Source organism: Pleuronectes platessa, chromosome 10, assembly GCF_947347685.1.
Source record: "Pleuronectes platessa chromosome 10, fPlePla1.1, whole genome shotgun sequence".
Taxonomy (NCBI): Eukaryota; Metazoa; Chordata; class Actinopteri; order Pleuronectiformes; family Pleuronectidae; genus Pleuronectes; species Pleuronectes platessa.
The window spans coordinates 5648560-5670868 of record NC_070635.1 but is presented as its reverse complement, the minus strand read 5'-3'; the positions used below and the strand labels follow the sequence as shown (position 1 = coordinate 5670868).

Sequence of the window (22309 nt, the reverse complement as noted above, 5' to 3'; positions counted from 1 at the left end):
GGTTACAAAGTGCTTCACAAATTCATGGCAAAAAATTAATGAACCAAAATAAAAGGTATTCAACTACACATCATAGACTTTTCACATAAGATTTAACATGGTTACCAAATTATTACATATTGTAAATAGTGAATTTGTCCATTTTTACCTGCAGTATTGCTGCAATGTTTCCATATATTCATATTTATGGTTAACTCTGTTTAATTTTAATAGGCAGCTCTGCAGTCATGTGTCTGCTCTAAGCGTGTGTGATGGTGTGTGTGTGTGTGTGTGTATGTGTCTGTGTGTGTGTGGCACCCTGAAAGGAAGTGTGCATTTCAGCATGTTCCATTGACCACAGCAGTACTGCATGCCTCTGCACATCCACAGTTCCAGAACGCCTGAGAGAACAACAGACGAGCACGGCGCTGCGGCGGCGGCGGCCTCGCATCCCAGAACCCTACACCATCCCCCAACACCATCACCCCTCCCCTTATGCCCCTGACCCCCCAAAATACTACCATGCAGTCCGGTGTGAAAGGGTCACGTGGCCTTTGGCCCAGCAGCTCAAGTGCATTTGTTCTGTGCTGATTGTTTTAAAGGATTTTGCCTCCATCAACAGAAAAGTGGAGAGGATAACTTTTTGGAATCCAGCCTAGGGCTTCCTCTTTGACGTTCCGCTCACTCCCGGCTTGCACTCTCTCTCTCTCTCACTCTTTCCCTGAGGAAAGGCTGACACTTAAGGGGATTGATATATCCTGAGAAATTCAGGTAAGATGATGCAGGCTCTTTTGTGAATGGCTGATGCCACATCGATGATATAGAATAGGGAGTAAAATAACAAAGTAGATATCACGCTGACCAGGGGGTGCATGTGGCACAGGTGGGCCGAGAGGGTCTCCACAGTGGGACAGTGATAAGCTTTCAGGGTTTTAGCTCAAATCATTCGTGTTTTGTATAAAAGTGGTTGATTTTCCTTGCAATTTTCCAGGTTCCATTCATGGGTAGTGATAAATAAATGTTTTTCTGACTCTCCACCCATGAGCGTGGATGGTGGTTGTCTCTGATGTTTGATTTCCGCGGCTGTGGTTTACATCACATCGTAGTTGGTGTTGGCCTCGTCATTCTCAGGGTAACAGGATTTAACCTCAACATGGATTTATCTTCGAGGATTTGGACCAAATTTCCAAAGATCTGCTTCTGCCATTGTCTTTGCTTTGAAACAATTCATTATCTAACACAAGGCTCCGGTTGTATCAGCCAGCAGCATCTCTCACAGAATTGTTAGTTGTGTGTGAGTTGATGATCCCAGGTCCTTTTCTGATTAACGTTTTGTGTGGTTGGCTAAGAACATTTACATATCTGTCATTTGTGTGGCAAGTTTGTATAAAAACAACACACATGTTGTTGTAAGTGGATTTTATTGTGGTAGGTTTGAAACCTCTGTCCAGTAGCTCACTCAACGACCTCTGTGCCTCCTTGTTTTGTGGATAACTGCATAGTTGAGATGTATTGAGTAGGAAAGTCTCTGTTGTTTCACGTAGTAGTAACCAAGGCTTTGCTCTATTCAAGATTCCCTGTCGTTAATTATCTTATTTACACGTGTGCTTTTCCTGCTGTGACGCTTCTAAAGGCCCAAAGAAACACTATAGCTCTACCCCGTGTATCTGCAGCCAGAGAGAGGAAGTGTAAATGTTTCTCAGAGTCAGTATTCGTAGCTGATCTGATTCTTCACCTTCTCACAAATGGTCCAGAGGACTTTGGGGAAATGTGGTTGTATAAATTCTACACTGTTTCCCATAGGTCAAATAATAATGAGAGGTATAGGCTGGGCAGAATGCTGGCTTAAGAGCCCAGCCCATGCTGCGTGATTATAAACAGGTGATCTTCCCTTCATCGGATATGTATTACTTGCAGCTCCAAGATAATCCCTCGATATCCCCTGTGCCACATGTCACAATCATCACAGCAGATTGAATGTGGCAGCTCTAGATACATCAGGCTTTTCCTGCCTTTGCATCAAAGCATTTCTGTTTCCATCATAACTTTCCTCCTGAATAAACACTCAAATTAAAGATCAATCAAGTTTTGTTATACTTCATTACCACAAGGGCCCAACTGACTTGTTATTTTCTCTTTTTGAACAGTGCTTAAAGCCTTAGCCGCTGTCATAGTTTCACTCATGATGTACAGCTTCATGGGAGGGGGCCTGTTTTGTGCCATCGTGGGGAACATCTTGCTGGTGGTCTCCACAGCCACAGACTACTGGATGCAGTACCGTCTGTCCGGCAGCTTCGCCCATCAGGGCCTGTGGAGGTACTGCATGTCTGGAAAGTGCTACATGCAGACTGACAGCATTGGTAAGTGGTGAAACACCTTCTTGGAATTCCCTTAGATCTTACAGGACAACATGTCTGAATGCAATTATGATTATGCTCCGCCCTTACTTTTGAGGTACATCAATTATTTGTAGGTGACTCATGTGGGTTAAGGCACGCTGGTGCTTTAAGCTACAGGCTAGTGGCAGCATGCTAACAAGGTCAAATATCAATGCTAATGTGCGGACTAGAATTTTTACCATGTTTACAAATAAAGTTTAGCATGTTATCAGGCTAAAAGTTAGCTCAGCTAGCAAGTAGTGCAAGAACAAAAGTACAGAGGCGGGGGATGGGCATGCATTCGTTTTGCAGGTATCTCTTCTTTAACCCCCAAAATTCAACAAATTGGTTCACTTGAATTATTATAATTCATGAATGTCTCTTTCATGGTAAACTGTTAACGGCAATCTAATAGATTTCTAGATGTTTTACCGAAAAACAAAATGGCCACGACAGAAAACCATGGCAAAGTGATTACAAATCATAATTTCAAACAATTTGTGTAGAGAATTCAAGACTAATCAACTTTATAGTGTCACATGTGTGACTATTATCTAAATTAATGCAATATAAGAGTATGCTCAATAAGAAATATGTATATAATTAAGAGTTTGCATTTCACTCATAAAATAAGATGCAACTTACCGTCAAACATCCTGATTCCCAAAATGTGGGTTTATCCTTGAATTGGCCGATAAATGTCATATTATTTTAACTTTATTAACATCCCTCTTGATTATTCGACTAAAGAGATAAAGACAAGGTGCAATATTCTCATGTAGGCTCAATTTTAAAGGTTCAAGCGACTAAATTTGGAATCCTGTGTGGTAGTGAGGACAGTAGAGGGTTATGTAGAGTAACATGTTCTGAGTTCACGTGTAAGGGGTCAGTGTAGGAGGCAGATTCATTCACATCATGATTTTGAAACCATAAGCACTTTGGAATTTAAAATGTTTGTGATTTTTGAATTCCTCTCCCTGCACATATCCTCACCATGTTCTCTTTTTCTCGTCTTACTCCTCCTCAGCCTACTGGAATGCCACCCGTGCTTTCATGATCCTCTCTGCCATGTCATGCTTTGCCGGCATCATTGCGGGAATCCTCTCCTTTGCCCACTTCTCAGCCTTTGAGAGGTTCAACCGTTCCTTTGCTGCTGGGATCATGTTCTTTGTGTCCAGTGAGTCCGAGCTGCAGTAACCAAATAATGTCATCAAATGTTTGTCTTTTTTGCAACATCACACCGGGCATGAATGACGTGTTTTGTGGTGAATTTGAATACCATGGACAGTGACGCCCCAGTCGGTTGTTGACCTGAAATGACCCTTGTACTACAGAAACTAATTTGAATAATTTTCTCTCTCTGCCCACAATGCCAGCTCTCTTCGTTCTGCTTGCAATGGCCATTTACACCGGGGTGACGGTGAACTTCCTGGGAAAGCGTTTTGGTGACTGGCGCTTCTCCTGGTCCTACATACTAGGCTGGGTGGCGCTGCTCATGACCTTCTTTGCAGGTTTGTCCAAATAAACAGCGAAAAAAAATGAAATGACCTGAAATGAAATCGACTTTAGTGTAATTACTGTTTCTTGCTGATAGTCAATAGTCACTTTGAGCTCTTATAAAATTATAACACATTTAGCGCAGACTAAGGAACACTGTTCATGAAACACAAATGATAACATAAAAAAAATTAACTGATGTCACTATTCATTTTCCCAAACTTTATTCACAACAATTGTAAAGGAGGCTTTTGAAACTTTTCAAACTCCCACAAAAAGCTTCAGATATACTGGATAACTAAAAAATAAGAAATATTGTCTTTTAAATAACTAATTTTCTGTGCGACCATCTTGTACTTGACATACTGTGTGCTGACTTTTGTTTTGTTTTTTGTTGCAGGTATATTCTACATGTGTGCCTACAGAATGCACGAGTGCAGAAGAGTGGCTGGCCCGCGTTAAAGTAAACACAAGTTACTTTGTCAAGGGCGCAAATGATTTCCCAGAAAAATAGAGAACCTACTGTAAAATAATAAAATTTGGAATTTGCATATCCCAATCAAATGTCTCTTTATTTTGTATTAAAAAGGTCGACATTGTTTTCGAAAGCATCACAGTCACTTTCAACAGGATCAAATAACACCTCAGATTTTTTAAGACATTGTTTTATAAAGATAAATAAATATGAAATTTAAGCTTGAACTAAACATCTTCTGAAGCATATGGTAATTCTTTCTGGGTAGGATTGGCTCCAGGATAAGTGGTAGAGGTAATAGGAATAATAATGGATTAATATACAGTACAATAATAACATTAAAGCTGGACAGTGTCTATTACCCTGGGTTAGAGCCTGTGACCTGCTTTTGTAACTCTAAAACAGTGAGTTTACGTTTCCTGAAAATTGACTTTTTACTGTTGCAGTGGAAGCTAGAGGAAGAAAAGTAGAAGATGATGGGATCAATGCAGGTGTTGAAGGTGCTAAGCAGCAAAACGTAGTACCTCCACTCTGGACTCTTACCCTCAATGAAACCCACTAAATGAGAGATATTGTATGGTAACACGCAAATGAAGAACACGGCCAGAGTCCCCAAGGCCATACCGATGGCTTTCTGTTTCTGCATGCGGGATATCCTGGGGCGGCTGTACAGGATCAAGATGCATTGCACGTAGCAGTAAACACAAATTACAAGAGGAACAAGGCAGAAGACAAAGAAAATCTCCAAACGTATCGGGAGGACGACATCCAGCTGCTTCTCCGTAAAGTTCTCATAGCAAGCATGGGCCTGGCCATCAAGGGTTTCACTGGCTAGGGCTGGGTGGTACTGGGTGATGAAAGTGATACTGCAGTTTGCTAAGGAGATCAGCCAAATGACTGCACCCATCACTACTGCATACACAGGTTTGTGCAGCCGATGATAGGTGATAGGGAAGGCGAGTGCAATGTAGCGAACCAGACTGACAGCCATCAGCAACAAGGAGCTGGTGTAGATGGTGGAGAAGAAGATGAAGGCAGTGATGGAGCACAGGAAGCTGGGCAGATTCCACGTCATGCCTGACATGGCCTCGTACATCTTGAGAGGAAGGATGAGCAAGAAGAGCAGGTCGGAGACGGTCAGATTGAGTAGCAGGATGTCTGTTGGATTTGCCTTGACATGGATCTTGGCACTGAAGGCATAGAGAGCCAGGAGGTTGGCTGGGAAGCCAAACACGAAGGTAATTATGTACACCGAGAGAATCAACCCGCTGCTCACCATGATCTACGGACCTGAACCAAAGGAAGTGAACAAACATCAATCACAATGTAGGAATGATAGGCTGCATATAAAAATGTACAATACTTTAATTCTGACTTAAACTGAAGGGCTATTTGTAGGTTTCTCAGCTGAAAAACATGGTGTCTGGCCAGGAGTGGACGGTGTTGACGATTGCTCCTAGCTGCGTGTAAAAGGTTATTCACTATGAACAGCTACTTCTTGCAGGCAGACTGGATAAAGTTATGAGACGGGCTGGCGTGACTGGAGCTCGATGGTTAATATGTTATGTTCAGTTGAAGTAAATAAATGCAAAAAAGAGTTAACTCTGGTGTTGTTTCCAGAACTTGCAAGGTTTCCTGTAAATCTGCAAGCAAACCGTTGGTGATAATCTCACCAAAGTATTTAGTCACTGAATTTGAACAAATCTAGGAATTAAATCTCTATCTTTTATTATTATTCATATTTTCCACACAAGAATGAATAAGTTAATTGTCGAGGGAATTTCACCCACACATGTAACAATGCTGTAAGAACTGAATCAAACACCACACATACACGAGTACTCAGTTTTTACTTGCAAGGGAATTCCTTGCAAGGGAAGTCCGCACCTCTGAATAGGTCACAGCCAACTTCAACGGAAATTCCCTAACACAGTGTTTTTATTTTCACAGCTCAAAATTACAACACATCATTTGGGTAGGGTTTTAATTTCTTGATAACTCCTTCTCTTCGGGGTGTTGCTTTATCTGGTAATACCCTATTCTACACATAATGGAGAAATAACCTTTATGGTTTCATAACCATAACAGACAGTTCCTTAAAAATCAACTTTAGGCAAGGCACAGCAGTGGTTAGTCAGGCTAACTCTTGTGTAAGAATGTCGCCTACAGCTTAGAAGCTTACTTCAACATTTTCCAGACAGCACTGAATAACAACTCCTACACCAGGTCATATTCAGTTCATGCTAACTTATATACAATTATTCCAACGTTAATAAATATCATGAAATGATAAGGTATACATATATCTACTTACCAAAGAGAAGACGTTTTATGAATGTTAAGGCTTCAATGAAGAAACAAATAGAGTTGTATGTTTTGTTTTCCGTTGCTGTGCCTCTAGCTTTCAAAGATGAGCTGATATCAATTGATTTCCGCCAAGAGGTGAGTCGCACTCCAGCCCAGAGTCAAATTTATTTGCTGTATATGGAGCCACGAGTTGGTTAATCTTTAACAAAATGCAAACCAGCAGTTTCATTTTGACTTACATACGTGTTAATAAAGAACCTCCTCCCACTACATTAACTCTTAACATGATAATTAGGTCTGGATTTCAACCGACCATGGGTCTGCACTTATTCATATTTACACCTACGCGGTAAATCAGGAGAAACAGATACTTTTTCCACATAGAGAATCGATTTAGGATATCTCTCTCTGCAGTTCCATGTCATTTGAGACATCTGAGGGTTTAGGAGAATACACACACAACATATCCTTCAATGTTCTTTGGCCTCCAGTAGATTTGTTTCTTTTATTTATTGACAGCTGGAATATTGGTTTTGCTTACTGTCAGCAATGTCTACATTAGCATCAGTTTCACTGCAACAGGGAATAAACAGGGCCGACTCAAACAGTTCTGAGCATGTTATTCAAGTCAATACAGCTCTTAGGCTGCAACTACTACAAGGGGCTTATTGTATGAAGCAGCAGAAGATTTCCTCAGATCAGCAGGTCATATACTGTACATCAATGCAATACACTTGTGCAGTAAAAGGTTTCATCAACCAGTGCTCTACATTGTTCAATTACTGTGTCTGTTCTTAAATCTTACATGATGACAGATGGAGTTTATGTTTTCATGTGTTTAGAGGCTTCTCTTCTGTCTTGTTGTAAAAGTAGAGATTTAAACTTGTAATTGACAAAGTTGCTTAGAAATCAGTCCAACCATGAGGCCTGTTTAACAGGTGATCCAGAGCTTTCTATCGTATCTGGGATCTTCCTCAGCAGGTTGATGTCGGCATGATGAATGGGGATCCACTGAGGATTGCTGATTGTCTGTGGTTCTGGTGCAATTAACCAAATCAGCTCTGCATTGAGGAATATATTAAGATTACATCAGTAACTTAATTGCAAATTCACTTTTTACTGATTACATTTCATCCAAAAATCTACATATGGCTACATATTCAATACTTTCTGTATAAGAAGTAAATACTAATGAACCGAGTCGGTAATGTTTTTTTTTCTTTTTTTTTTTTTTTCTTTTTGCTACAGAAGGAGCCTGGGCCTCCCTTATAAAACATAACATAACTTTCTTTGCATTCTCTCCCTTCACTTTTTGTCCTGCCACCTGGAGCCTCTTCAACACTGACTAAAGGGTATCTTCATTCTTCACCAAGTCCATTTGTTGTCTGTCCGCCCAGATTTCCTCCACCTGGTCCAGGTAAGCCTCGACAAACCCAAGGTCATCAGCAAAGTTTGCAATAATCTTGCCTCCTGGTCGACTTTGCCTCAGATCCTGTTGTTGCTGTTGTGGTCGTCACACTCAAAAGCTACACAGTTCATAAGACAGAGCTGCAGTTGTATCAGCATGTCTCACAGAATTGTTAGTTGTTTGTGAGTTAATGTTCTCAGGTCATTTTCTGATTAACGTTTTGAGTGGTTGGCTGAGCCAATTAACATATCTCTGATTTGTGCCGCAGGGTTGTATAAAACAAAACACATGTTGTTATTAGTGCATTTTATTGTGGCTGGTTTGATTACTCTGTTCAGAGGCTCTCATGACGACCTCTGTGTACAAACACAAAAGAACAGAAGTGGAAGATGGGCTCGTATTATTTTTGCAGGTATCTCTTCTTCAACAGAATAAATGTACACAGTACCCAAATATCACATCGGGCATGAATGATGTGTTTCAACTATACCTTGAATAAAAAATGTAAAAAAAAAAAATATATATCCTAACAACTTTTTGAAAGTAACACTTTAGTAGCACTTAAATGGCACTTACTTATAGCACTTTGTAGTTTTGCTTTATTTTTTAAAGGAACTGTACTTGCTTGATTCTTGTTGTTCTTGGTTTGTACCCTCGGGGTTGAATGCACTTTTTGTAAGTCGCTTTCGGATAAAAGCCTCAGCTAAATGAAATGTAATGTAATGTAATGTGGTGAATTTGAATATCACGTACAGTAACAGTCCAGTAGGACTGTTGCACAAACTATTGGTGCACAGTGTGAACGTCACCTGAAATTACCTTTGTATTACAGACTGGCGCTTTTCCTGGTCCTACATACTGGGTTAGGTCCAATACACAGGTGCAGTCAACCTCACTGTAATAACTGATTCTTGCTGATAGTCAACAAAATCTGTTGAAGTCCTCCCTGAATATTACAACTCTTTCTGTTCATGAGAAACAAATGATACAGTAAAAAATAAACTGCTGTCACACATGTTTCTGTCATTTTCACAAAGCTTTATTCAGAACAATTGTTAGAGAGGTTTTTGGAATAATCCCTCGATATAGTCTCAATATACATACATATTATCAACTCACACAATAACATTCAAATATACTAGATAATTTACCTTATTTCATTCCTTTTTCAATGTTATACCTTTTCCCCCCCTTTATTTGCGACGCGTTAATAAAGTCAAATTTAGCACGGATCTTTTCTTCACACATCAACACAACAAGACACATCCCCCAAAACAGTTTTTTTTAACGGTGTGACCACAGCAGACATAGAACAGCAACAATGAACGAGCCAGCGTTCAATCAAAAGGAGAAATGCTCACCGCTTGAAGCTGTTGGAGGTGCAGCAGGTCACAGCTCGTCTCAGTCGTGACTCCAATCTATCGTATCTTTCAAGCAGCAGTGTCTTGTTGAAGTCGGTGTTTGAAGAGAGGGGACGCAGACCCAGAACTTGCAGCATGACAGAATTTATTACACAGAAGTTTCACAGGTCAGACGGGCACCATTGTATGCCCGGAGAAATCACACAGGCCAAATAGTGAAAATCTGACTTGCCTCTGCAAGGCAAGTCATTTTATAGGGGGAGTTGTTTACCACAAACCTAGAGATAAAATGATGTCACACAACAGGGCCTTCTGCCTAAATTTTGAAGTGTTCCTTAAGATTTAAGGACCTGCTGAAAACCATCTCTCCTCTTATTATTCCATAAGCGGTTCAAGGATTGTTCAGACAAGTAGAAACATACAGAACACATCTGGAAATAATTCTTAAAGGTCTGAACATAAGATTCAAGGCGCCTTAAGATATTAACATGTCATTATGATCTATACCTATGATAGAGAAATCCATTAGCTGGATATTAACATATCATTTATGGTTTGTAACTGTGCTATTGAGATCCATTGGCTACGAGGATATACTACAGTTGCAGGCATATTCTACATGTGTGCCTACAGAATGCATGAGTGCAGAAGAGTGGCTGGCCCACGTTAAAGTAAAAACAAGCTACTTCGTCAAGGGCGCAAATGATGTCATTTCCCATAAAAATAGAGAACCGACTGTGAAATAATACAATTTGGAATTTACAAATCAAAATGAAATGTCTCTTTTTTTTTTATTAAAAGGCTTTTCATTGTTTTCGAAAGCAACACAGTCACATTCAACAAGATTAGATCACACCTCACATTTTTAGGATATTGTTTTATAAAGATAAATAAATGTGAAATTTAAGCTTGAATTGAAAACATCTTCTGAAGCATATGGTACTTCTTGCTGGGTAGGATTGGCTCCAGGATAAGAAGTAGAGGTAATAGATGGATAATGAATGGAATAATATGCAGTAAAATAATAACATTAAAGCTGGACAGTGTCTTTCACCCTGGGTTAGAGCCTGTGACCTGCTTTTGTAACTCTGAAACAGTGAGTTTACGTTTCCTCAAAATTGACTTCTTACTGTTGCAGTGGAAGCTAGATGAAGAAAAGTAGAAGATGATGGGATCAATGCAGGTGTTGAAGGTGCTAAGCAGCAAAACGTAGTACCTCCATTCTGGGCTCTTACCCTCAATGAAACCCACTAAATGAGAGATATTGTATGGTAGCACGCAAATGAGGAACACGGCCAGAGTCCCCAAGGCCATACCGATGGCTTTCTGTTTCTGCATGCGGGATATCCTGGGGCGGCTGTACAGGATCAAGATGCATTGCACGTAGCAGTAAACACAAATTACAAGAGGAACAAGGCAGAGAACAATGAAAAGCTCCAAACGTATTGGGAGGACGACATCCAGCTGCTTCTGCGTAAAGTTCTCATAGCAAGCATGGGCCTGGCCTTCAAGGGATTCACTGGCTAGGGCTGGGTGGTACTGGGTGATGAAAGTGATACTGCAGTTTGTTAAGGAGATCAGCCAAATGACTGCACCCATCACTACTGCATACACAGGTTTGTGCAGCCGATGATAGGTGATAGGGAAGGCGAGTGCAATGTAGCGAACCAGACTGACAGCCATCAGCAACAAGGAGCTGGTGTAGATGGTGGAGAAGAAGATGAAGGCAGTGACGGAGCACAGGAAGCGGGGCAGATTCCACGTCATGCCCGACATGGCCTCGTTCATCTTGAGAGGAAGAATGAGCAAGAAGAGCAGGTCGGAGACGGTCAGATTGAGTAGCAGGATGTCTGTTGGATTTGCCTTGACATGGATCTTGACACTGAAGGCATAGAGAGCCAGGAGGTTGGCTGGGAAGCCAATCACGAAGGTAATTATGTACACCGAGAGAATCACCCCGCTGCTCACCATGATCTACGGACCTGAACCAAAGGAAGAGAACAAACATCAATCACAATGTAGGAATGATAGGCTGCATATAAAAATTTACAATACTTTACTTCTGACTTAAATTGAAGGGCTATTTGTAGGTTTCTCAGCTGAAAAACATGGTGTCTGGCCAGGAGTGGACGGAGTTGACGATTGCTCCTAGCTGCGTTTAAAAGGTTATTGACTATGAACAGCTACTTCTTGCAGGCAGACTGGATAAAGTTATGAGACGGGCTGGCGTGACTGGAGCTAGATGGTTAACATGTTATGTTCAGTTGAAGTAAATGAATGCAAAAAAAGGGTTAACTCTGGTGTTGTTTGCAGAACTTGCAAGGTTTCCTGTATATCTGCAAGCAAACCGTTTGTGATAATCTCACTCAAGTATTTAGTCACTGAATGTGAATATTCAACAAATCTAGGAATTAAATCTGTCTTTTATTATCATTTTTATTTTTCACACAAGAATGAATAAGTAAATAAATATCATGAAATGAATACAGAAAAATGTCTAAACAAATGAGCCACGCTCTCTATCTCAGACTTTACACCCGAGATGTGGAAAGGTTATGTTCATAAGGTAAACATATTTCTACTTACCTAAGAGAAGACTTTAGAAATGTTAAGGCTTCAAGGAAGAAACAAATAGAGTTTTAGGTTTTGTTTTCCGTTGCTGTGCCTCTAGCTTTCAAAGATGAGCTGATATCAATTGATTTCCGCAAAGAGGTGAGTCACACTCCAGCCCAGAGTCAAATTTATTTTACTGTATATGGAGCCACGAGTTGGTTAATCTTTAACAAAATGCAAAACAGCAGGTTCATTTTGACTTACATACGTGTTAATAAAGAACCTCCTCCCACTTCATTAACTCTAAACATGATAATTAGGATTGGATTTCAACTGACCATGGGTCTGCATTTATTCTCAGCAGCAGGAGAAGATGTCCTCAGATCAGCAGGTCATATATTGCACATCAATGCAATACACTTGTGCAGTAAAAGGTTTCATCAACCAGTGCTCTCCATTGTTCAATTACTGTGTCTGTTCTTAAATCTTACATGATGACAGATGGAGTTTATGTTTTCATGTGTTTAGAGTCTTCTCTTCTGTATTTTGTTGTAAAAGTAGAGATTTAAACTTGCACTTTGAAAAAAGTTGCTGAGTAATAAGTCCCACCAAGAGGCCTGTTTAACAGGTGATCCAGAGCTTTCTATCGTATCTGGGATCTTCCTCAGCAGGTTGATGTCTGTGTGATGAATGGGATATACTGAGGATTGCTGATTCTCTGTGCTTCTGGTGCAATCAACCTAATCAGCTCGGCATTGAGGAATATATTAAGATTACATCAGTAACTTAATTGCAAATTCACTTTTTACTGATTACATTTCATAAAAAAAACAAATATAAAAAAAATAAACGACATGGCTACATATTCAATACTTTCTGTAGAAGTAGTAAATAGTAATGAACCGTGTCACGGTTTGAGGAAGGAGATGGACCCAGGATGCAGAGGTTATAAATAAAAAAAAGGTATTTAATATAAACGGAGTCTTTAAACTAGACAAAAACAAAACATGAACACCACAAGTAACCACTGGCGACAAGGCGCACGGAGAACAAGGAAGGATAAGCAGGGGAAGCTGGACGAGACAGCAGGACAAGAAAAAAAAAATCTGACGGCGTGTAGAAACGAGTAGAAGAACAAACGATCCGACAGAGGACAAAGGGAAACACAGAGGCTTAAATACCGAGGAAAGGTAGGGTTAATTAAACAGGTGAAAAACATGAGGATTGGGCACAACAATCAACGACAAGAAGTTAAGACAGAAACAACACACAAGGAAAGCGAGATTACAAAATAAAACAGGAAACAGAAAACACAAAGAGACAGAAATCCAGAAAAAAAAATTACCGATCGTCATAGTACCCCCCCCCCTCAAGGACCGGATTCAAGACGGTCCAAAAACTGAACCGAGACGGGAGGGAGGAGGGGGAAACCGGAGGAGGGAATCCGGGAGTTATCCAGGGTATCGGGCCAACAGCCCCATGGCCGCTCAGGAAACAGGAATAAGAGCTCCGGCGGGCGGCGCCGTGGCTGATCAAGGACAGAGTTCTGAGGCACAGGAGGACGGCACCGTGGCCGCTCAAAGGCAGAGTTCTGAGGCGCGGAGCAGGGACTGGAGCCGACGCCGCTGTGAGGACCTCTGACGTCGGAGAATGAGAGACGTCAGCTGGGGGCCTCCAGCGTGGAGCAGGCACTGGAGCCAACGCCAGTGTGAGGACCTCTGACGTTGGAGGATGAGAGACGTCAGCTGGGGGCCTCCGGCGTGGAGCAGGGACTGGAGAAGGTGTTGGAGCTGGCACCGCCTGGACCTCCGACGCCGGAACACAGGGGACGTCAGCCAGGAGCCTCCGGCGCAGAGCAGGGACTGGTGCTGGCACCGTGAGGACCTCCGACACTGGATCACAGGGGATGTCAGCCAGGAGCCTCCGGCGCGGAGCAGGGACCGGAGCAGGTGCCGCGGGGACCTCTGACGCCGAAACACAGGGGACATCAGGTTGGAACCTCCGGCGCGGAGCAGGGACTGGAGCTGACGCCGGTGTGAGGACCTCTGACGTCGGAGGATGAGAGACGTCAGCTGGGGGCCTACGGCGTGGAGCAGGGACTGGAGCAGATGCTGGAGCTGGCACCGCGAAGACCTCCGACGCCGGAACACAGGGGACGTCAGCCAGGATCCTCCGACGCGGTGAAGGGACTGGTGCTGGCACCGTGAGGACCTCCGACACTGGAACACAGGGGACGTCAGCCAGGATCCTCCGACGCGGTGAAGGGACTGGAGCCGATGCCGCGAGGACCTCCGACGCCGAAACACAGGGGATGTCAGCCAGGAGCCTCCGGCGCGGAGCAGGGACCAGAGCAGGTGCCGCGGGGACCTCTGACGCTGAAACACAGGGGACATCAGGTTGGAACCTCCGGCGCGGAGCAGGGACCGGTGCCGACGCCACTGTGAGGACCTCTGACGTCGGAGGATGAGAGAAGTCAGCTGGGGGCCTCTGGCGTGGAGCAGGGACTGGAGCAGGTGCTGGAGCTGGCACCGCGAAGACCTCCGACGCCGGAACACAGGGGACGTCAGCCAGGATCCTCCGGCGCGGGGAAGGGACTGGAGCCCATGCCGCGAGGACCTCCGACGCTGAAACACACGGGACGTCAGGTTGGAACCTCGGCGCGGAGCAGGGACCGGGACTGATGCCGGTGTGAGGACCTCTGACGTCGGAGAATGAGAGACATCAGCTGGGAGCCTCCGGCGCGGAGCAGGGACTGGGTCTGGCTGGGGCCCAGTCAGGGCTGGAGGGAGAGGCTTCTGCTGTTGATGCCCTCTCTCCAACATCCACCACCCACAGCAGAACCCCTCTTGAGGTTCCGGGGTCCCCAAAAGGCCATGCTGCTTCCCGTGTGTATGATTGTGGATGGGGCTGGAAAGTGGTGCCTGTGAGTTGGCTGAAAAGGAGCGGGGTTACTCCTCTCACCTCTGCCCCCAACCGCAGACCTCCACTGCAGGCTTCGGGGTCAGCCCAGGGCCAGGCGGGTCCCCTTGAACGCGTTTGAGCGTCCCAACCACAGCTCCGACAAACAATCAAAATAATAAACTCTTTAAAAAAAAAAAAAAAACTCTGCTGGGTCCATAGTTTGGTCGGATCGTTCTGTCACGTTTTGAGGAAGGAGATGGACCCAGAGGTAATAACAAAAAGAGTCTAACAAAACAAAAGCACAAGGAAGCTTATACGAGAGGATCAGGACAGGGCAGGAACGCAGAAAAGGACGGAACAATGGAATATCCTTAACCAGACGGCACGAGGAACAGGAACAAGAACCACAGAGAAACACTGGGAGAAAAACAGGAAGCAAAACAGACAATCCGACAGAGGACAAGGGGAAGGACAGAGGCTTAAATACACACAGGGAAGGCAGATTGGCCACAGGTGCAACACATGTTGAGTTAGAAAGACAATCACCAAGACAGAAATTAACAAACAAAAATGACAGGACGTCACAAACCGACTTGGTAATGTGTCGATTTTTTTGGGGGCAATATGTCTCCAAGCTTGTCGTCATCATACTCAAAAGCTACACAGTTCATAAGACAGAGCTGCAGTTGTATCAGCATCTCTCACAGAATTGTTAGTTGTTTGTGAGTTAATGTTCCCAGGTCATTTTCTGATTAGCGTTTTGTGTGGTTGGCGGAGGAAATTAACATATCTCTTATTTTTGCCGCAGGGTTGTATAAAACAAAACACATGTTGTTATTAATGTATTTTATTGTGGCTGGTTTGATTACTCTGTTCAGAGGCTCTCATGACGACCTCTGTGTACAAACACAAAAGTACAGAAGTGGAAGATGGGCTTGTATTATTTTTGCAGGTATCTCTTCTTCAACAGAATAAATGTACACAGTACCCAAATATCCCATCGGGCAAGAATGATGTGTTTTGTGCTGAATTTGAATATCACTTATAGTGACAGTACAGTCGGCCTAATGCACAAACTATTGGTGCACAGTGTGAACGTCACCTGAAATGACCCTTGTATTACAGACTTGGTCTTTTCCTAGTCCTACATTATGGGTTGGGTCCAATACACAGATACAGTCAACTTCACTGTAATGGCTGTTTCTTGCTGATAGTGAAAAAAATCTTGTTTGAATTGCTCCATGAATCTTACAACTCTGTCTGTTCATGAGAAACAAATGATACAGTAAAAAATAAACTGCTGTCACAAATATTTTTGTCATTTTCACATAGCTTTATTCATAATAATTAGGGATGCACCGATTTATCGGCTGAACATCGGTAGCGGCCGATATTCGCCTCGTTTACTGATATCGGCTTATCGGTACTAAACTTGACTTTCACCGATATCATTGGCCGATGTTCATATTTGTTGTTAAACCGCTGGGCACGTGCCGCGGCTGGGGGAGCAGTCCCTCCGTCGCCCTCCTCTCCGCGCTGCCGGAGGCTCAGTGTGCGGCACCGGGAGGTCCTCATCCGGTGGCACCTCACGGCGTCACTGGTGGGGGTGCTTTCTTTCTCTTGGACCGCGGGGCGGTGTCCATCGCCGGCGCGGAAGGCGGGCCGTTGGAGGGGACCGGGTACGCGGTCAGCGGCGGCCACTCTGGACGCGTGTCGGGCCCTTCTCGCGGATCACCTCAGCTACGGCGCCCGCTGGGGGAACCCTCCGGCTGGCGCCTAGCAGCTGACTGAGAACTGGTGCGGACCAGGGGAATCCGACTGTTTAATTAAAACAAGCATCGCGAAGGGCCACGGGGGGTGTTGACGCGATGTGATTTCTGCCCGACACTCAAAACAGGTAAAACTGAGGAGGGCTTGTTAAGTTATCTTGACTCACGCAGTGTAACTTGGTGTAAAAAGTATGAGCGTAGCGTCTGTTAAAGTACTTTATTCTCATGTGCACCGGCTCTATTCATCCGTCTCATGCACAGGTAACAAGGGAATTGACAACATACGTCATACACACAGAAGCCGTAACACATCTAATAAACAATGAGAAGAGCGTTCTCTATAATGATACCTTAACAGGGCTGTTTTAGACAGGGTAAAAAGGTACTGTTTTAAATTACCCTTGTGGTATTTTGACCAAAATATGTTACAGACATTTCATTAAGATCCCAAGGAACCATTTCAACTTGCGGTAAAATGGGCATAATATGTCTCTGTTAAATAAAGTTTAGTTAAATCAAAGATTGTTTCATAAATCTGATCCAATCTGTGCTCATTAAAAGATAAGAGTGATGAAGGGCTGACATTTTTTTAAATAGTGCTTTCTAAATAATGATTTAATTATTTTTCTGGCACAAAAGGGTGAATGAATAACAACAAAAAGAAAATAAACAAATATCGGTATCGGTATCGGCTATCGGCCAGATTGTTATTTTAAATATCGGTATCGGTATCGGCCAAGAATTTCCATATCGGTGCATCCCTAATAATAATTGTTAGAGAGGCTGTTTGAATAATCCCTCGATATGGTCTCAATACACACACATATTATCGAACTCACACAATAAGCTTCAGATATTCTAGATAACTAAGAGAAAAAATAAATATTTACATTTAAAATATATATTTTCTGTCTATAACTTGTTATTGTGCCACCATCTTGCACTTGACATATCTGTGCTGAAGAAAATGCCTTGAGATTAAGATTAAGATGCATTTATTAGTCCCAAACACATGCACACTCATGCAGGGAGGAAAATTTAACCTCTGCTTTTGACCCATCTGTTGCAGGATACACAGAGCAGTGAGCGACCATGTACGGCGCCCGGGGAGCAGATGTTGGGGGAGTAAGGTGCCTTGCTCAGGGGCACTAGACAGGGTAGGGAGAATCCTCTTGGATTTTTGGACAGATCAATCCAGGTTCGTCTTTTTGTTGTTTCTCCGTAGAGTCGAACCAGAGACGAACCATAAACCTTTTCTGCCAATAGTCCAAGTTTCTGCCACTAGTCCATCGCCTCTCCCTTTCTGGCACATCACTTTATTTCTGACTTTTTTTGTTTTTTTTTGTTGCAGGTATATTCTAAATGGGTGCCTACAGAAAGCATGAATGCAGAAGAGCGGCTAGCCCATGTTAAAGTAAAAACAAGCTACTGTGTTAAGGGCGCAAATGACTTGAATTCCCATTCAAAAATAGAGAAAACAGTAAAATAATAACATTTGGAATTTTGCATATGCAAATATAATGTCTCTTTTTTTTAAAGGGTCTACATCGTTTTTAAATAGCAACACAGTCACTTTCAACAGGATCAGATCACACCTCAGATTTTAAGGACATTGCTCTATAAAGATAACATATATGTGAATTTTAAGCTTGAATTAAAACAACTTCTGAAGCATATGGTACTTCTTGCTGGGTAGAATTGGCTTCAGGATAAGTGGTAGAGGCAATAGATGGATAATGAATGGATTAATATACAGTACAATAATAACATTAAAGCTGGACAGTGTCTTTTACCCTGGGTTAGACCCTGTGACCTGCTTTTGTAACTCTGAAACAGTGAGTGTACGTTTCCTGAAAATTGACTTTTTACTGTTGCAGTGGAAGCTAGAGGAAGAAAAGTAGAAGATGATGGGATCAATGCAGGTGTTGAAGGTGCTAAGCAGCAAAACGTAGTACCTCCACTCTGGGCTCTTATCCTCAATGAAACCCACTAAATGAGAGATATTGTATGGTAGCACGCAAATGAGGAACACGGCCAGAGTCCCCAAGGCCATACCGATGGCTTTCTGCTTCTGCATGCGGGATATCCTGGGGCGGCTGTACAGGATCAAGATGCATTGCACGTAGCAGTAAACACAAATTACAAGAGGAACAAGGCAGAGAACAAAGAAAACCTCCAAACGTATCGGGAGGAGGACATCCAGCTGCTTCTCCGTAAAGTTCGCAAAGCAAGCATAGGCCTGGCCATCAGGGGTTTCTCTGGCTAGGGATGGGTGGTGCTGGGTGATGATAGTGATACTGCAGTTTGCTGAGGAGATCAGCCAAATGACTGCACCCATCACTACTGCATAAACAGGTTTGTTTAGCCGATGATAGGTGATAGGGAAGGCGAGTGCAATGTAGCGAACCAGACTGACAGCCATCAGCAACAAGGAGCTGGTGTAGATGGTGGAGAAGAAGGTGAAGGCGGTGAGGGAGCACAGGAAGCGGGGCAGATTCCACTTCATGTCTAAATTGGCCTCGTACATCTTGAGAGGAAGGATGAGCAAGAAGAGCAGGTCGGAGACGGTCAGATTGAGTAGCAGGATGTCTGTTGGATTTGCCTTGACATGGATCTTGACGCTGAAGGCATAGAGAGCCAGGAGGTTGGCTGGGAAGCCAATCACGAAGGTAATTATGTACACCATGAGAATCACCCCGCTGCCCACCATGATCTACGGACCTGAACCAGAGGAAGTGAACAAACATCGATCACAATGTAGAAATGATAGGCTGCATATAAAAATGTACAATACTTTAATTCTGATTTAAACTGAAACTATGTAATGCTTCATTTGGGGGCTGCTATCTCACGCTTTTGACCTCACTTTTGACGGCAAAGTCTGCACAGTGGTGATTGTGGTAAAGAGCAGCGATATCGAAGTTCTGCCGACACAGGTGTTCTACTAGTTACGAATCAATAATGAGGTAAAATCCAATGTATCGCTAAAAGTTGCACAAAACACTTGAACAAACCTCATCTGTGAGCAAATGTAATCGATGAGTACTATGACTTTTTAGCTTGGTTCACCCACCAGGGTGACAATCAAGCTGATTTGGCTTCACTTCTGGGAGCTGTCATGTTGTACATTTACTAATTGACTTATGAGATTTTAGTATGGAGTAACAACCATCATTGCATTTAAAATGTTATACCCTGTGAACAGCTACTTTTCTTGAATATATAATGCAAATCTAGAAATGAAAGCTCTATCTTTATTTATAATTTCCTTTTTTTATATACATGAATGAAATAAGTAAACAAACATCATAAAATCAATACAGAAAAACTGCAAAACAAATGAGCCAAGCTTTCAATCTCAGACTCCAAACACCAAATGTGGAAAAATGGTTGTTAAGGTAAAAAAAAAAAATCGACTTACCTAATAAATGATGTTGTAAAATGTTGAGCTCTCGGTTTTTTACTTGCTGTGCCTCCTGCTTTCAAAGATGAGCTGACATAAGCAGTACCTGAAAAGCTGTGAGTCAAGCTGTACTCTTCTGTACCTATGCTAATGTAGGCAAAACAACCGGTTCATTGTGACTTTCATACGTGTTAATAAAGAACCTCCTCCCATTACATAAACTCTAAACGTGATAATCAGGTTTGGATTTCATCAGGCCATGGGTCAACTTTTATTCTTATTTACACCTACGCGATAATTTTAAATACACCGATTAATTTCCACATAGAGATCAATTAAGGACATCTGTCTCTGCAGTTCCGTGTGTTCAGTTTCGCTTCCTGTTAGCACTGTCTACATTAGCATCAGTTTCACTGCAACAGGAAATAAACACGGCCAACTCAAACAGTTCTGAGCATGTCATTCAAGTCAATACTGCTCTTAAGGCCGACTTATAGTCGGATTTTACGCAGGCTAGGGTTAGGGTTAGGGTTAGCGTCCGCCAGTTTTTCGAAATATACGACAAAGCTCTGCAAGCCTCACACAGCCTGCAAGGCTGTGATTGGTCTGTTAAGCACATCCTTTCCGGAGTCGCATTTCAGGTTTCATGCCCCATAATACCGTCAGAAACCACGGAAGATTTAGAAGAAAGAATATGGACCAAATAGAAGAGCGTTTGGCAGAAGAGATCCAAAAGTATGACCACTTGTATAACCCGTCACTGACTGGCGGATTTATATACTGACTGGCCCATAGATATATATATAAGGCTAGCTGTCTGGTCCGCGTTTCTGGCCAACGGAGTCGAACGTCCACACATGGCGGCCATCTTGCGTCAGACGGTTTGCTCACCCATAAAATTGTGTTGGTAGGGGAACATGTAATTTTTATAGAAAATAAAAGAAAATAATTCTTGATGTATAATTGTGAAGGAAAATCTTGTACCTATTTAAGAACATTATACATTTTTTTAGAAAATAACATAATTATTCATAGGTATGCAGTGTCATAACTACATCTCTGATGTTTATAAAAAACCAAACCGTTTAAAAATCTGTTGAAAATTGCACAAGTTATCGTTATTTAAAAAGTATGTACAATTACATCACAATGTTATGGGTGAGCGAGCCACCTGACGCAAGATGACCGCCATGTACGGACGTTCGACTCCATTGGCCGAGACATCTAGCCTTTATTGTCTTCTATATCTATGGCGTGACCAGCCGCAGTTGCAGTCGCAGTGCTATAATTTGGCCTTTAGGCTGCAACTACTACAAGGAGTTTATGGTATGAATCAGCAGCAGAATATGTCCTTTTCTATTACATTTCATTTAGCCGACGCTTTTATCAAAAGTGACTTAAAATAAGTGCATCAACCATGAAGGTACAAACCCAGAACAACAAGAATTCAGAAAGTACAGTTTCTTCGAAAAAGCTTAACTACAAAGTGCTATAAGTAAGTGCCATAAGTAAGTGCCATTTAAGTGCTACTAAAATGTTAGTTTAAAATTGTGTTTCAAGGTATATTCGGAAGAGGCATGTTTTTAGTTTGCGGCGGAAGATGTGTAAACTCTCAGCTATCCGGATGTCCATAGGGATCTCATTCCACCATTTAGGCGCCAGGACAGCAAACAGTCGTGTTTTTAATGAGTGTTTAGCTCGCAGTGAGGGAGCAACAAGCCGATTGGCAGAAGCAGAGGGGAATAGAGGGGCTGAAATGTAACGTTTGACCATTTCCTGGATGTAGACTGGACCCGATCCATTCGCAGCACGGTACGCAAGTACTATTGTTTTGAAATGGACGCGGGAAGCCACCGGTAACCAGTGAAGGTAGTGGAGGAGCAGAGTAGTGTGAGTCCTCAGATCAGCATTTCATGTATTGTACATCAATGCAATACGCTTGTGCAGTAAAAGGTTTCATCACCCAGTGCTTTCCATTTTTCAATTACTGTGTCTGTTCTTAAACCTTACCGATGTGCTTGATGTGCTGTTTGAAGTCCAGTGAAGTCGTCTTGCTGGTTTTGTGGCTCCTGTTTTTGTGGTTCTGCTGTATGATGCAGCTCTTTTGCCAAAGTTCTTAGGCAGGCGCTTGCGTCGTTGCCTTTTGGAAGGTATTAGCAGTCTGCTCCTTATAGGCCTGCTTGAAGGTTGATGGAGCTTGGATTGGGAGGAGGCTTCCCAGGTGAGGTGAGCTGCAAGCTGCAACTCTCCTCCATTGAAGTTGAGCAGACAGAGAGGT

At 42.8% G+C, this 22309-nt stretch overlaps 4 protein-coding genes across 5 annotated transcripts; 1 reads left to right on the top strand and 3 right to left on the bottom strand.

Moving 5' to 3' along the window:
• Window positions 1-494: 494 nt before the first annotated feature.
• lim2.5 (lens intrinsic membrane protein 2.5) lies at window positions 495-4377 on the top strand. Its single transcript, XM_053433706.1, has 5 exons — window positions 495-750; window positions 2127-2339; window positions 3385-3534; window positions 3734-3868; window positions 4255-4377. The coding sequence occupies exons 2-5, from the start codon at window positions 2162-2164 to the stop codon at window positions 4314-4316; spliced, it is 525 nt and encodes a 174-aa protein (XP_053289681.1). The 5' UTR covers window positions 495-750; window positions 2127-2161; the 3' UTR covers window positions 4317-4377.
• On the bottom strand, window positions 4077-6823 carry LOC128450169 (free fatty acid receptor 2). Its single transcript, XM_053433681.1, has 2 exons — window positions 6644-6823; window positions 4077-5619 (listed from the first exon to the last, which is right to left on the bottom strand). The coding sequence occupies exon 2, from the start codon at window positions 5606-5608 to the stop codon at window positions 4688-4690; it is 921 nt and encodes a 306-aa protein (XP_053289656.1). The 5' UTR covers window positions 5609-5619; window positions 6644-6823; the 3' UTR covers window positions 4077-4687.
• A 3319-nt stretch (window positions 6824-10142) lies between these two features.
• LOC128450168 (free fatty acid receptor 2-like) lies at window positions 10143-20174 on the bottom strand. Of its 2 annotated transcripts, none has more exons than XM_053433679.1 (2): window positions 20050-20174; window positions 10143-11387 (listed from the first exon to the last, which is right to left on the bottom strand). In XM_053433679.1, the coding sequence occupies exon 2, from the start codon at window positions 11374-11376 to the stop codon at window positions 10456-10458; it is 921 nt and encodes a 306-aa protein (XP_053289654.1). In that variant the 5' UTR covers window positions 11377-11387; window positions 20050-20174; the 3' UTR covers window positions 10143-10455. The 2 variants fall into 2 exon arrangements, with proteins under 2 accessions (XP_053289654.1, XP_053289655.1); XM_053433680.1 differs by lacking the exon at window positions 20050-20174 and adding an exon at window positions 11992-12235.
• On the bottom strand, window positions 16831-20200 carry LOC128450167 (free fatty acid receptor 2). Its single transcript, XM_053433677.1, has 2 exons — window positions 20050-20200; window positions 16831-19349 (listed from the first exon to the last, which is right to left on the bottom strand). Exon 2 carries the CDS (start codon window positions 19336-19338, stop codon window positions 18418-18420), a length of 921 nt encoding a protein of 306 aa, XP_053289652.1. The 5' UTR covers window positions 19339-19349; window positions 20050-20200; the 3' UTR covers window positions 16831-18417.
• Between the last annotated feature and the right edge of the window lie 2109 nt (window positions 20201-22309).

What these genes read in the sequence shown, in the direction of transcription:
- lim2.5 (XM_053433706.1), top strand. Translation starts at nt 2,162, where the DNA reads ATGATGTACAGCTTCATGGGAGGGGGCCTGTTTTGTGCCATCGTGGGG. An exon ending in CATGCAGACTGACAGCATTG is followed by an intron (nt 2,340 to 3,384) that starts GTAAGTGGTGAA and finishes ACTCCTCCTCAG; the next exon opens with CCTACTGGAATGCCACCCGT. An exon ending in GCTCATGACCTTCTTTGCAG is followed by an intron (nt 3,869 to 4,254) that starts GTTTGTCCAAAT and finishes TTTTTGTTGCAG; the next exon opens with GTATATTCTACATGTGTGCC.
- LOC128450169 (XM_053433681.1), bottom strand. Translation starts at nt 5,608, where the DNA reads ATGGTGAGCAGCGGGTTGATTCTCTCGGTGTACATAATTACCTTCGTG.
- LOC128450168 (XM_053433679.1), bottom strand. Translation starts at nt 11,376, where the DNA reads ATGGTGAGCAGCGGGGTGATTCTCTCGGTGTACATAATTACCTTCGTG.
- LOC128450167 (XM_053433677.1), bottom strand. Translation starts at nt 19,338, where the DNA reads ATGGTGGGCAGCGGGGTGATTCTCATGGTGTACATAATTACCTTCGTG.